The sequence below is a fragment of the Acomys minous genome (assembly GCF_964271855.1).
Source record: "Acomys minous genome assembly, chromosome: 10".
Lineage (NCBI taxonomy): Eukaryota > Metazoa > Chordata > Mammalia > Rodentia > Muridae > Acomys > Acomys minous.
The window spans coordinates 67977192-67992829 of record NC_140491.1 but is presented as its reverse complement, the minus strand read 5'-3'; the positions used below and the strand labels follow the sequence as shown (position 1 = coordinate 67992829).

The 15638-nt window shown below is 52.2% G+C and overlaps 1 protein-coding gene across 4 annotated transcripts in view; it reads right to left on the bottom strand.

Moving 5' to 3' along the window:
* MIGA2 (mitoguardin 2) overlaps positions 1-15638 on the bottom strand; it is a 26537-nt gene extending 10899 nt beyond the window's left edge. For 2 of the 4 annotated variants that reach the window (XM_084799958.1, XM_084799960.1), the window contains exons 1-6: positions 15559-15638; positions 11345-11583; positions 8870-9080; positions 6735-6847; positions 5915-6032; positions 5437-5573 (exon numbers count right to left, since the gene is read on the bottom strand). In XM_084799958.1, the coding sequence (XP_084656084.1) occupies positions 5437-5573; positions 5915-6032; positions 6735-6847; positions 8870-9080; positions 11345-11440 (675 nt within the window). In that variant the 5' untranslated portion in view covers positions 11441-11583; positions 15559-15638. Of the gene's footprint in view, positions 1-5436; positions 5574-5914; positions 6033-6734; positions 6848-8869; positions 9081-11344; positions 11584-15438; positions 15538-15558 lie in introns of those variants that run through there. The other 2 variants (XM_084799961.1, XM_084799959.1) reach the window with 2 other exon arrangements.

The following is a 15638-nucleotide window of genomic DNA, read 5'->3' as shown; positions in this document are numbered from 1 at the left end:
ATCTATTGTTTCCTTGCTTTCTCCCACCCTGAGACACGGCAGGCTGTCGTCAAACTCACTATGTAACCGAGGATAACCGTGAACTCCTGATTCCCCTGCCTCTACCTCCCAATCCCAGCATTATGTGTGCAGCACTACACCTGGTTTTCTGTGGTGCTGAAGACTGAGCTCAGGGCTTCCGGCATGGTAAGTAAGTGCTCTACCAGCCAAGCCATACCCCAGCCCCTCTTCTTGCTTTCTTGTTGGCTGGCTGGCTGAATGTTTCCCAGAAAACACTGTGTCTCTAGAATTTTCCCAATCAAGGGAAATTCTACTACAGGAACGCCGTAGCCTACAGGTGGCAAGCTGGACAGCAAAGGACAGGGGGCAGGAGAGTGACAGCAAGAAGGCACAAGCAGGGCCTCAGCTAGAGGCGGAGGGTGGGAGCTGGAGTTGGGGTACAGCCTCCTGTGACCTCTGTGGCTGTGCTGCTACTCTGGACATCCAGCCCCAGGCATGCAAAGTTGGGTGCTGCGCCCTCCACCCTGGGGGCTCTTGGCTTTGGGGTCCCAGGGCGAGGCAAGGGTTAGCCTGACTACTCTCTCCATGGAGGTGGAAGCACCCAGAGCAGAGCCTGTTGCTACAATAACCAGAGCCCAGGGAGGAGACAGACGAGGGCCAAATAAGGCTGAGAAAGGGCTAGGAGAGCTGCAGGGCAGCCATCACTGAGGTCTCATCCTGGTCCCTGCTGCTCCTGCTCACAGCCTCTCTCTGCAGCGGGGACATCCCACAGAGAAAATTCAAGGTGGTGAAGTAGCACAGGGTGTCTTGCTAAAATATGACAGGGCAGAGGCCTGGACCAGACCTACAGGACTCTGGGCCACAAACCACTCTGCTGGGTCCCTGGCTGCCTGGTAACTCCTTAGGACGTCTGTCAGCTCTCTAGGGAATAACCGTGGGTGGCTAAGGCTGCAGGAGCTTAACACAGAAAAGCAGACACAGTCAAGTTCAGAATTTTAAAAATTCTGGGGCTGGAGAGATGGCTCAGCAGTTAAGAGCACAGTCTGCTCTTCCAGAGGTCCTGAGTTCAATTCCCAGAAACCACATGGTGGCTTACAACCATCTATGCCCTCTAATGCCCTCTTCTGGCCTGCAGATGTATATGCAGCTAGAGTGCTCATATACATACATAAAATAAACAAAATCCCAAAACAACAAAACAGATTCTATTTTGAGACAGGATCTCTGTAGCCCAGCTTGGCTTCAAACTCACCATGTTTGGGGAAGGGAGAGGGTTTTTTGTTTTTTGACACAATAGCCCTGGCCATTCTGGGACTCACTGTGTAGACCAGGCTAGCCTCAAACTCAGATCCCCCTGTCTCCACCTCCCAAGTGCTGGGACTGCTGGCACATTCCAGGCTTATATGGAGGTGGGGATGGGAGCCAGGGCTTGGTGCCTGGTAAGCAAGCACTGTGCCCGCTAAGCTTCACCTCTGACCCAGAACTTAGAGTTGTATCTTTCATGGATGCCATCACAAATGTGAAAGGAAACCGGTTGAGTGCCGAGGCACATGCTTTTAATCCTAGATTGGGAGGCAGGGGCAGGGGGAACCCTGGTCTGCACAATGAGCTCCAGGCTATGTAGAGAGACTCTGTCTCAAAACAAAATAAACCAAAAAAAGACCATGAAAACCCATAGGAGAGAAGATCTCTGTGAGTCATGTATCTGAAAGCAGAACTGAACCCAGACTGTAAGAATGTGCACAACTGTACAACTCAACACCACCATCGTAAAATTAAAAAACAACTGGCGTGTTTGTAATCCCCCACACAGGGGCTAAGGCAGGAGATCAGAACAGACAGACATTTCTCCAAAGGAAACACACAGGTGGGGGCCAGCAACATGACCCAGCACATAGAGGTGCTTGCCAACAAGCCTGAGTCCCAGGACCCAAACAACAGAGGGTCAGCTCCAACAAGTTGTTTACCCACATGTGCACCATGCTTTCCCAAACAACAACACATACACACAGAAGGCCAACAGCATATGAAAAGCCAGGCAACAGCAGCAAAGGAACGCAAATCAAAGCCAGAGTAGAGGGCTTGGGGAGGAGGTAGGGAAATTTGAGAGTGCTGGGCGTGGTGGCGCACGCCTTTAATCCCAGCACTCGGGAGGCAGAGGCAGAGGCAGAGGCAGGTGGATCCCTGTGAGTTTGAGGCCAGCCTGGTCTACAAAGTAAGTCTAGGCCAGCCAAGGCTACACAGAGAAACCTTGTCTCAAAAAAAAAAAAAGCAAAAACAAAAAAACTGTAACGCAGGGAGCAGGATGGTGGCTGCAGGACTTAAGAGGACGCAGGTGCAGGCGCTGCTCCCAGCAGCACAGGGTGGCTCACCACCGTCTGTAACCGTTTCAGGGGATTTGGGCCCTTTGCTGACCTCAGCTGGTACCAGGCACACCTGTGGTGCACATACATACATGGGGGCAAAATACACACACACAAAGTAAAATAAACCTAAAACAACAAAAAGGGTGGTGAAGCAGCCAGACACCTCAGCAGGTAAAAGTGCTCGCTGCCAGGGCTGACAATGTGACTTCAACCCCCAGGCGCACGTGGTTCATTCCTATAGGTTGTCTTCTGACTTCCACAGCCCACTGTGGCACATGCAGCACACACACACACACACACACACACACACACACACACACACGTAATTAAAAAAGAAAATTAACCAAGTGCGGTAATCCCAGCGCTTGGGAGGCAGAGGCAGGCCTCTGTGAGCTCAAGCCTAATCTATTTAGCTGGTTCCAGACAGCCAGGGGCTACATAGTTAGACTCCATCTCAAAACAAAGAAAGGCTGGCAAGATGGTTCTGAAGATAAAGGCGCTTGTCACTAAGCTGTGATGACCTGAGCTTGGTTCCCAGGATCCACAGGGTGGAAGAAGAACAGATTCCTGGATTATCATGTACGTACATCATAGCCTGCTTGCTTGTGCGCTTTTCCCCCTCTCTCTCCCTCTCTCCCTCCCTCCCTCTCTCCCCCCCCCCTCTCTCTCTCTCACACACACACACACACACACACACACAAGCATGCAGACAAGTAAACAATGTAATAAAAATCGTTTTTTAAAGCAATAAAGCCGGGCATGGTGCCACATACCTTTACTCCCAGGCCTCGGGAGGCAGAGGTAAACATGGCTTTCTGTGAGTGTGAGGCCAGCCTGGTCTACACTGAGAGTTCTAACCCAGCTAGGACTACAAAGTGACACTGTGTCCTATGCACATACAGATAAAACCCAAGTAGCAAACACACTGGGGAACCAGAGCCACACCCCTCCATCCTCCTTCCTAACAAACACCGGTGGGCGCCACCATCTGCCCACACTAGGGTCTATGGCATCTGGGGGGCGGGGGTGATTCGCTTTTGCAACCCACTGTCTCCATGACACATTTCTGAGCTCAGCTCTCCACTTGGGCAAGAGAAACACACTTTTTCCTGTTACCATCTGTGCCAGGCACCACCCACCCCTGCACTGCACACTGTTTTCCAGACACCCCATCAAGCAAGTTCCACACCGTGGCAGTGGAAAGACAGGACTAAAACAGAGGAGACACAGCCCCTCTGTGAGACACAGCCTCTCTGTGGTCTCAGGGGTACAGGGCGGTCCTGGCCTGAGTTCGGACACACACCTCCTAGGCAGGTCTTTCTAGTCCCCCACACCTGAGCAACAAGTCCCTGTGAACTCCCCCTGGGCTCGCCTTACTCTGAAACCCAAGTTGACCTGGAACTCACTTTGTAGCCCAGGCTAGCCTCAAACATTCAGTGACCTTCCTAACTCTGCCTCCCCAGTTTTGGCTATGTGCTGCCACATGCTGGCTCCCCCAAATTTCTAATGTCTAAGGCTACTGCCATTTCCTGACTGGTTTCCAGACATCCTACTGCTCCCCAAGAGGAGCCCCCACCTGGGGCTTTGGGTTTGCATAAAGAATAAAACAGAAACAGCCCACAGTGTTGCTACCTACACAAGCCAATGCCAAGCACATGTGCTCAAAATTATCAACCCCCGGGGGCTGCAGAGATGGCTCAGCAGTTAAGAACACTGTCTGTTCTTCCAGAGGACCTGAGTTCAATTCCCAGCAACCACATGGGAGCTCACAACTGTCTATAACTCCTGCTCCAGGGAACCCAGCACTCTCACACAGACATACATGCAGTCAAAACACCAATATACATTAAATTAAAAAAAAAAATCAACCCCAAGGCTGGGGCTATTGTGTACTTGACCCTAGTTATTTTTGTTGTTGTTGTTGTTGTTTTAAGATTTATTTATTATTATGTATACAGTGCTCTGCCTGCATGTACACCTGCAGGCCAGAAGAGGGCATCAGATCACATTAGAGATGGTTGTGAGCCACCATGTGGTTGCTGGGAATTGAACTCAGAACCTTTGGAAGAGCAGTCGGTGCTCTTAACCTCTGAGCCATCTCTCCAGCCCCCGGCCCTAGTTTTTTATTTTTGTCTTTTTAACCACAACAGAGGAAAAAGGTACTGTCAACATAATTAAAGCCTTTCTACCTCTCTCTCCAGAACTCTCTACAGGTAACTACTGACTACACATGTACGCCTGGTGGTGGTGGTGGTGGCGTACGTCTTTAATCCCAGTACTTGGGAGGCAGAGACAGGTGGATCTCTGTGAGTTCCAGGCCAGTTTGGTATACAAAGCCCAGGACAGCCAGGACTATACAGAGAAAGCCTGTCTCAAAAATACCAGAGAAAAAGGGGAGGGTGGGGCTAGAGAGATGGCTCAGCAGTTAAAGAGCATTTGCTGATCTTCCAGAGGACCCAGGTTTGGTTGCAAGCAGCCATGTGATGGCTTGAACATGTAACTTCAGGTCTCAGGAATCTTTTTGTCTTTTCCTCTTCTTTTTTTTTGGAGGGGTGGGGTGGGTGGGGGCGTTTGAGACAGGGTTTCTTTGTGTAGGCAGCTAAATCTAGGGAATCTAACACCTTGTGGACTCTGTGGGTGCCAACATGGTTCACAGACATACATGCAGGGAAACACACATAAAATAAATAAATAAAATTATGAAATTACAATAAAACACTTGAGTGGTATTCCAATAAATAAATAAATAAATAAATAAATAATAAAACCAAACTCAAAGCCCCAGAATCCAGTCAACTAGGGACAGAGGCCCATTTCCTGTAGTCGTGCATAAATACCCCAACTGCCACCCCACTCCCCACCCCATGAACAGAGCTGAGAAGGGTCTGATTATCAAGCTGGGACTTGCTCGCCAAGCTATCAGCACAACACAGCACTAAGTACGGTAGTTGTGCAAACTGCTGTATTCCTTCTGGTGGAGCCGTCACGGATGGAGACCAATGAGCGGGCTCGCCACAGCCAGTTTACTCACCCTGCCAGCCCTGCACAGGGCCTGGGGAACACCACCTACCTCCGACAGTGCCTCGGACGAGGTGTCTGGGTTCTGGAGGCTATCCCCTGGTGTGGGGGTGCTGCCCCCATCCCCTCTCTGGCCCACACTCAGCGCCTGCTCCCATTTCTGCAGGGCTTCCTCAAACAGCTCCATGCCTGAGAATATGTGAGAGAGGAGAGAGGGTCGGGTCTCACGGTCTCACCCTAAGGGGATGCAGCACGGCGGGAGGCGGGAGGCGGGAGGCCATGGCAGGGTCAGAACGGGGCAGGCCTCTACAGATGGGTCTTGACTTCTTCTGGGCTAGCCAGTACCCAGGTCTTTATCCAGCCAGGATGTGTCTTCTAACCAGAAAGGGCCGCCAGGTCGTGACAGGGATCTGGGATGGGACAGTAAGTGAAGAAGGGACCTGCCTTGCCCAGACTCCTAGAAAGCCACTCCTTGCTGCCACAGTGCTGCTACCCCACCCCAAGGTCCTGAGCTAGTGTCCCGGCCGAACCTTGCACATAGAGGCTCTCGGCACTGCCATCGGTGGTGGGCACAGACTCTTCCATCCCTCTGGTTTCCCATGAACCTGAGCACGCAGCTGTGGGGCTGGATGAATTGACCACTACCATCTGGGGACCAAGGATACAGATAAGAGGTGAGGCCCTTTGTGGGTCCCCTCTAAGCCCACTCCCCCACTGCCAGGACTACAGGCCACATGCCCTCCTAGATGGCTCCCCTGAGTGAGCTAGGGCCGCACCCATATACTCAGAACAGTCTGATGCCGCACAGAGAGTGCCAGAATATGAAGAAACACAGAGGTCGGTATCAACGGCCATGCATGAAGCCTCCTAGGCCCCGTCCCTGCTTTACTCGTCTGACAAGGAGGACAGAGAGCTGCTGCCTAGTTTCGGGGCCTCTCAGCCACAAGAGCCTCTACCTTCCCAGAGGAGACTCAGGGCAAGGGCATCACCAGCTAGGCTTAGCGCTCTGGCCTGGTCCTTGCTGAATAGACTCAGAATGAGTCTGTGAACCCAAGGGTGAGCTTCAGTAAAACGGGGCTCACCTTTGTGCCCTTTATCTCTGGACCCTCAGCCCTGCCCCATCCTGGCCACCTCCCAGGCTCTTGCTCAATGTCTGCCGGCCAAACTTGCCGATAAGCTCTCTCTGGCACCTACACACCTCGCTCCACCTGGTGCCGCCTACTGTCGTCAGCGGGCTCTGAAGCTGGAACTCATGAATGAGGGTGTGAAGGGGGCCTCTCTCCCATCTCCTTTACCAAGAGGGTCCCGGTGGCACCTGCCCCCACCCCTCACCCCACCGTGGCTCCTCACCGAGGCCAAGCTGTGGGAGGAGCCTGAATGCTTGCTGGGCTCAATGGAGGAGATGCCGCTGAGGGTGTCATTGCTCTTGCTGCTGGGGCTCTGAACCCTCCGGCTGGAGTAGCCTGTGAGGAGAAGGGAGGATCTGACATGCACCCCCCCCCCATCTCTTCTAAGCTAAGGCATCAGCGTATCCGAGTGTGTTCACTTAGCAGAGCCAGGCCCATAGGAGGGCCCCAAATGCTGGAACAAGCTGAGAGCAAGGCGGGGTCACTTCCCTACGGCTTGCCTGTGTGCCTGACTGAGTGAGTGATAAAGAATTCTCTTTTCCAGATGCCTCAGCAGGTAAGGGCACTGCACTTGCTGCCAGGCCAAACAACCCGAGCTCAATCCCCTACAGGAGGAGAGAAGCGACTCCTGAGCGCTGTCCTCTGGCTTGCATACACTCAACAGGGCACACGCACATGCACCACCACCCGCCCCCACCCCACAAAAAATAAATAATGTAAAAATAGTAAAGGACCGGGCTTTAGCTCAGTTAGAGAAGATGCCCAGGTGCACAAAGTCCTGGGTTTGACCCTCTAGCACCTCATATACCGGGCGTGGTGGCACAGGGGAGAGGATGAGAAGTTCAAGGTCAGGCTGGGGAGGTGGCTCAGTGTGGTAAAGCGTTTGCTGAACAAACATGAGGACCTGAGTTCAAATCCCCAGACGCCATGTAAAGCCGGGTACAGTAGCCCACGTCTCCTGACTCTCCTATGGTGAGATAGGAGTCAAAGGCCAGAGAATCGTAAGAGCTCAGGGCAGCTATGAATAACCAAGGTGCACCCCAGCACCCCAGGCTGACTTCTGGCTGCCATACTTGCCTTGGGACACTTGCTACACTCACCCACAAAGGCATGTGCACACAGAGCACAAGTACACACAAATTAAGCAAAGTAAACAGAGAATAAAAAGGCTATTCTCAGCTACACAGTATGTTCCAGGCCAGCCAGGGCTATCTGAACCTGTCTCAAAACGGGGACGGGAGTTGGAGAGAGGGCTCAGTGGTTAAGCACACTGGCTGCTCTTCCAGAGGACCTGGGCTCAGTTCCCAGCACCCACATGGCGGCTCACACCCATCTCTAAGTCCAGTTGCAGGAGACCCAGTGCCGCCTTCTGACCTCTACAGGAACATAGTGCATATACACACATGTAGGCAAAGCCTCATACACTTAAGTTAAAGAAATAAATCCTCAGCTGGGTGTGGCGGCACACGCCTTTAATGCCCACACTCAGGGAGGCAGAGGCAGGCAGTTCGAGGCCAGTCTGGTCTACAAAACGAGTCCAGGACAGCCAAGGCTACACAGGGAAACTCTTATCTTGGAAAGAAACAAAATCCTCAACAACAGCAACAGGACTGGGAGGTAGGCTCAGCAAGGAAGGATGCTTGCCACCACACCTGATGACCTGCATTTAACCCTTGGGATGCACTTGGAAGGAGAACCAACTCCCACCAGTTGCCCCCTGATTGTCTCAGCTACACCATGCCACATGTACATACAATACATTAAAGAATTTTCAAGCCTTATTTTCCTGACCTTTTTTTCTTATGTATTTTTTTTGCCACAAAATCTCACTTTGTCGCCTTAATGGCCAAAAATTCTTCAGCCTCCTGCCTCATTCTCCCAAGAGCTCAGATTACAGGTGCAGACTACCTCACCTGGCTTTAAAATTTATTTCCCAGCCGGGCGTGGTGGCGCACGTCTCTAACCCCAGCACTCAGGAGGCAGAGGCAGGTGGATCACTGGGAGGCCAGCCTGGTCTACAAAGTGAATCCAGGACAGCCAAGGCTACACAGAGAAACTCTGTCTCAAAAAAAAAAAGCCAAAAACAAAACAAACAAACAAACAAACAAACAAACATTGAGTGCCTTGGAGAGACATCCCTGGCCCTTGACCTGGGCGCCCTCTAGAGTAATAAGGACACCCAGAACCATCGCCACCCACCAGGACTGAGCCCAGTATCTCACAGAATGGCTCGATTATCATTTCTACGGAGGGCAGCGTGCCTGTGAGGCAGGAAGGCAAGAGCCCGAGACCCCCATGAGCAGCGCTGAGATGTGATAACATCAGGCCTTCCCCCCCCCCCCCCCAGCAGACACCTACCTTTCTTCACGGAAGGGACCTTGCGGGCCATGAGGATGGGCATGGGTACCGTGCCCAGCTGCTCACCTCCCACCTCGGGGCACACCTGCTTCTTCTTCCGCCGGCGCCTCTTCAGCTGGTGGGCGGCCAGGGCCAAGGCCACAGTCCCAAGGGCTGTGGCAAAAAGAACCTTCCTCAGGCCTGGTGTCAACCGCAGTTGAGAGAATGCAGACTAGAGGAAAGAGACAAGTGGCCTGGTTATGTCACCCAAGGGGAAGCACTGCGTGTGGGCACAGCGTCCGCTGCGGATCAGAAGAGTGACAAGGGGCACTGACAGTGGATCGGGTCGGCTTCTCTGAGGCGTTAGAAACATAAAGACAGCACTGTGCCCTGAGGAGACGAATTCTGGGGTCCAGCCTGCCCTCACACTGCTGGTCACTGGCCTGTGCCTGAAGGGGTGCTGTGCACCAGTGCATGGCCTGTGTCACCTCTCAGAATCCCCGCCACCTTCCAAATGAGAAACGTGAGGTTCACTTCAGTTAAGACCTGTGCAGACAGTGACCAGTATACAACTCAAACCGAGATGTGATGACTGCATTTCCCAGTGACATCCACAGCAAATGGCTCTCGCTGCCCCAGACCACTCCATCCAAACAGGCCCGCCCTGGCCACCCTCTGCTGCTGGCCCAGGTGGAACTCCCTCCCACAAAAGAAACTGAGTCAGCATTCCGACTGACAAACTATGAAGTCAAGAGGTCACCTAGCCTTAGGGTGAAGACTGGGCTTAGGGCCAATCTTTTTCTTTTTTTTTTTTTTTAAGATTTATTTATTTATTATTATGTATACAGTGCTCTGTCTGCATGTACACCTGCCTGTCAGAAGAGAGCATTGGATCACATTATAGATAGTTGTGAGCCACCATGTGGTTGCTGGGAATTGAACTCAGGACCTCTGGAAGTGGTTCTTAACCGCTGAGCCATCTCTGCAGCCCAAGACTTAGCCTTTCTTTTCTTTTTTTTTTTTTTTTCTTTTCTGTTTTTTGTTTGTTTTTGTTTTTGAGACAGGTTTCTCCATGTTATCTTGGCTGTCCTGAACTTGCTTTTTAGACCAGGCTGGCCGCCTGTGCCACCACACCCTGGGCCAGCCTTAATGTAATCAGCTTTGGGCTTATGGCCAACTTTTTTTGTTTCTGTTTTTCGAAACAGGGTCTCTCTGTGTAGCCCTGGCTGTCCTGAACTCACTTTGTAGACCAGACTGGCCTCAAACTCCAGTGATCCACCTTCCTCTGCCTCTCAAGTGCTGGAATTAAAGGCGTGCGTCACCATGCCCAGCCTTTTTTTTTTTAAATGTACACTGCTATTTTGACTATATGTTTATCTGTGTGCAGGTGTCAGATCAAACAGGAGTTATAGAGAGCTGTGAGCTGCCATATGGGTGCTGGGAATTGAACCCGCTGAGCCATCTCTCCACTCCAAGACCTAACTTTTTTTTTTTAAAGATCTATTTATTATTTATACAGTATTCTGCCCACATGTGTGCCTGCCTGCCACATAATGGCACCAGATCTCATTACAGACAATTGTGAGCCACTATGTGGTTGCTGGGAATTGAACTCAGGGCCTGTGGAAAAGCAGACAGTACTCTTAACCTGTGAGCCATCTCTCCATCTCCAAGGCCTAACTCTTTGTTGTTGTTTTTCGGGGACAGGGTTTCTCTGTGTAGCCTTGGCTATACTAGACTCACTTTATAAACCAGGCTGGCCTCAAACTCACAGCGATCCGCCTGCCCCTGCCTTCCAAGTCCAAGGCCTAACTCTCTTTTTTTTTAAAGATTTATTTATTATTTATACAGTATTCTGCTCACATGTGTGCCTGCCCACCACAAGAAGGCACCAGATCTCATTATAGGTGGTTGTAAGCCATCATGTGGTTGCTGGGAATTGAACTCAGGACCTCTGGAAGAGCAGATGGTGCTTTTAACCTCTGAGCCATCTCTCCAGCCCACCAAGGCTTACCTCTTAATGATGTTCAACTTGACAGAATCTAGAGTCTAGAGTAGCTTAAGAGGCAAGCCTCCTGACACAGCTGTGGAGAATCACCTACATTATTAGTGTTGGCCTCCAAGAACACCTGTGACGGTCAACTTAACTGTAGAGGGGACCACTAATATGCAGGGCAAGATCCCCTGGATGCAACTGAGAAAGCGAGTTAAGCACTGGAAAGTTTGCATCTGCCGTTCTGTAGTGTGACCAGCCAGCCAGCTTCCTGCTTCTGCGGCTAAGCCTTCCCCACAATGGACTGCAACCCACTGGAACTGTGCGCCCAAATAACCTCTCTCCCTTAACTTGCTTTGGTCCTGGTATTTCATCACAGCAATGAGACATTGCTAAGACAGGTAGCATAGCCTCAACAAGGATTCAGTTCTCCCAGGTGCCGAGGACCCCCTCCCCCCGCCCCCCTCAACCCCTGCCCCACTCCAGGACCACACCCATCTTACCTGACCAAACGTGGTGTACAGGAACACTGGTATCTCAGCCACAGTCATGGCCAGAGCCTGGATCATGGACATACCCTCAGTCCGACGGAACGCCATGGCAAGCCCAGCTCCCGAGGCGGGAACTCCCGGTGTAAGAGCTTCCAAGGATTACGTCTTCAACTGGTCTCTGGCTGAGTCCTGAGCACCATCCACACCCCGGCAGGACAGGGGCACGCATAACAGAAAGTCCTTCCGCAGAGCTGACAGACAGATGACCGAGTGAGATCCTGAAGGTGTATGCAGGGCGGGGGCTGAGTGGGAGGACGCTCACCTCCCTATGTTCAATATCCACTCCAGGCAAAAGGCTTGGGCCAGCGAGCTAGCTAGGCGGGCAAAAAAGCAAGCCTGACAACTGAGTTCCCCAGAATCCATGGCTGAACGTGCTGTTAACTCGACCAAATCTAAAATGACCTGGGTGATGATCTCTGAGCAGGTCCATGAGGGATTCACAGCGTAAGTCTCGTCCACCGAGGGCGGCACCATCCCCTGGGCTGCGGCCACGTACTATATAAATGCATACATGCCCTCTTTGACTCCTGACTGTGGGTACAAAGGTGAGCGGCTGTCAGGAGAGCCTGTCGCTGTGACATTCCCACAATGATGGACTGTCACCTGGCACTGAGCCAAAACAAGCTGCTTTTGCTGGGGGATTTTTAGCACAGCGATAGAAATGAAACTAGGTATGGAAGGAGATAATGGACTCCCAAAAGCCGTTCCCTGGCTTCCACCAGTGCTTGTGGCAGGTGTTCCTGCACTCATATTCACAAATAATTCATTTCATTTATTTTAATTTTTTCTTTAAGACAGGCTCTCTCTGTATAGCCCTGACTGTCCTTGACTCCCTCTGTAGACCAGGTTGGCCTTGAACTTGCACAGATCCGCCTGCCTTGCCTCCCAGTGTTGGGATTAAGGCGTGTGCCACCACCCCCAGCAATTCATTTTATTTGTTTGTGTATATGCCACATATGCTCAGGTGCCTGCAGAGGTCAGAAGAGGGCATCAGAGACCCTGGACCCAGAATTACAGGAGTTGTGACCTGCTTGGTGTAGGTGCTGAGAACTGAACTCAGGTCTTCTGGAAAAGAAACAAGCATGCTTAAACACTGAACCATCTTTCCAGCTCCAGTAAAAAAAATCTTTTAGAAGGTTGGGGCCAGGTGTGGTGGGGCAAATAAAGGCGTGATAGTGTACACCTTTAATCCCAGCACTCAGGGAGGCAGAGGCAGGTGGATCCCTGTGAGTTTAAGGACAGCCTGGTCTACAAAGGAAATCCAGAACAGCAAAGGCTACACAGTGAAACCTTGTCTTAAAAAAAATAAAATTAAAAAAAAAAAAAAAAAAAAAAGCAGGGACTGTAGAGATGGTTCCATGGTTAAGAATAGATGCTCTCCCAGAAGACCCAGGTTCGATTCCTACCATGGCCCGGTGGCTCACAACATCTGTGATTCTGACTCCAGGGATCCAATGGCCCTCTGGAAGGCCTCGCCTCCATGGATACCAGACACGATACAGTACACAGATAAACATGCAGACAAAACATCCATAAAGTATTTTAAAATTTGGGCTTAGAAACTTGGCTCAGCAGTTAAAAGCATTGGCTATTCTTCCAGAAGGCCTAGGTTCAATTCTCAGCACCCACACGGTGCATCACAACTGTCTGTACAGTGGAAGGGGACCCGGCAGCCTCTGCTGGCCTCTGAAGGCGCATGCATGGTGCAGGGCATATCCATATGCGCAAAATGCTGATCTATGTAAATATTCTTTTTTAAAAAAGAGGTGCACACATGAGCACAAAGAAATGTAAGCAAGAGAGGCCTCCGGGGTTGGGCACCTCAGGGTGCTACAGGCTTGAGACCCCAGCTGCTTAAGACAGCAAAGTTCATAGAATGACAGGGCAATTTAGGCATACCATGCCTCAAAAAAAAGTAAAGCACTTGTCTAGCATGTAGCAGTGAGGGAAAAGACAGTGTCTTTAGTGATGAGATGAGCATCAAGCCTGCATCTGGGACCCCAGGCCCCAGCCCTCTGCCCCCACTGGCAGACAAGCAACCAGATACCCCACAGATACCCCTCAATAAGCCTGGGAACAGAAGGGAGCACGCATGGCACGCTAGCTGCAGACAGAACCCAGAGACTGGGAGATAAATAGGTCACCCTCTAACTCAGGGCCTCCTGCACTTCCTCAGCCTTTTTAAACACACAGCCCGTTTTCTAAATAAAGACCTCAGCTCCAAGCTGAGAATCACTCACATCCTTTTCACAAAGCCAAGAATGCTTTACTTCCTGTGGGCTAAATGCCTGTTGCTGATCTTGTGGAGGGGGGTGGGTGAGGGATAGTTTGTTTTTATTTATATTTATTTTTGAGAGTCTCACAGTGTGGTACAGGTCGGCCTTAAACTCGAGAACTTCTTTCTGGTTTTGTGTCACAGTGTTGAGTTCTGTGCCTTGAGCCAACTGAATCACGTTGACTATACAGGCAGCTGTTTCTCGCTGCCTTCCCCATGAAGAAACTGAGTCTGGGGAGCCTAAGCCAGGAGTTCAAAAGCAGCTCGTTTGCTAAGTGGTGGAGAAAGGAAAATCCTGCTTGACCTCACAAAGCCACAGAGGGCAAAGACAGCTTTCTCTGGGTCCCCAAGACTCACCTCAGGGTCTCCCCAGCCCCGATCCCAAGGCCACATCAGAGGCTTGGTCACATGTAACTGCGACCACAAGACCCTGCAGGATGCTCCCATTGCTGCAAACAAGTTCAAGGAAGCTTTCTGGGAATCTCCAGAGCAGGGAACACACAGGCCAGGCCAGACCTTGTCTCCCTGGGGTGGTCACCAGGCCAGGACAACAGCTAACCAAGGAACTTGGTGAGCGGGCAAGAGGTGAGGCACACAGCCCTGTCAGGCTGGCCCTAAGCGGGGGAGGGGGGACAGAGGGTGGCCAGAGTGAAGTTCATGGGCTAACGAAAGGGCCACGTTGTCCAGGGCAGGAGACAATTTGCCTGGAGGGTACAAGGTGCGGGCTTTATGATCCACTGAGTCCTTTCTCTAACCCTCCAGCCCGGCTTGGCCTTGAGCGGAGGACAAGGACACCAGAGAGTGGGAGTGAGACTCTCCTGTGCGCTTCAACAGGCCAGCGCACTAGCTCTCTGTGACAACTCTGAGTGCAGCTCTCGGAACCTTCAACAGCAACCATCATCTACCACAAGGATATGAGACCTGAGGCCCTCACAGGTGAGGCAGGCCCCAAGGCTGTGTGGTGGGACATCCTAGCCGCTTGCTCATATCAAACCTGAGGGCCTGGAACTTCTGAAAAGGCCACATGGAATTAGAGGTTGAACCGATTCTAGGTCGGAGGCAAGCAGAGGTGGGGATGAAGGCCTGTCATCTGTCATCTGTCTCCAGGAGAGTCCGGTTAGCCTTGGCTGTGCCCGTCGCGCGCGAGAGGTTACTTCACACAAGGGAAGGGTCTAAACTCAACACCTGTCTCTCGCTTCTAACGCTGGCCCTACCCAAGCAGCCAGCCACCAATTCTGCTCCGCATTCTTGAGTGGGGAGGGTATCTGCTCCTCCACCCTGGCACCCTAGGCCTCCTCTCTTGCGCAAGGCAACCTTAGTAATTGGCCTGGGCATTCCCTTGTCACACCTTGACCTAGCTATGTTCCCAGACCAGACAGCCCTAAACCACCCTCTCTCTCCCTCATGCCCTGTTTTTCCCATCCCAGGACATCTCTGTGGGATCTTTCGCAGCCTGGCATTGAGCTGCCCCACAGTGAACCTCAGCAATATTCCGTCCGAGCTTCGGTATCTGCTCCTTGCGGAGCACCGGCAGGGACCTTCCTCTCTGGCCCGGACTTCCCTAGAACATCCTTGAGGGTCGTCCACTACCACGTTGTCCACAGCCGACACACCTGCTCCTTCCAAGCCGGGGAGTACCCACGACCCTGCTTAGATGCCCGCGGCGTTCCAGGCCCGGGAGTCTCCTCTCTGACCCAGCTCCCGTCTCGTTCCACCCCCGGAGCCATGCACGATCTCGCGCCGCCTGGTCCAGAGGATCCACTCATCCCACCTTAGACACCTTCGCGGACCCGGCTGGGCCGCGGACCCCTGCGTGGACCGGGCTCCACGCTCCGCAAGCCTCGCTCCCGGCCCCGCTGTGCTGCTCGCCCGCGCAGGGGCTGCCACTCACCCGGGATCCCATCGCTGCGGAAGGGCAGCGTCTCCTTTGCAGGCGGCAACACAACCAAACCAGGCCGCTGGGGGTGGGTG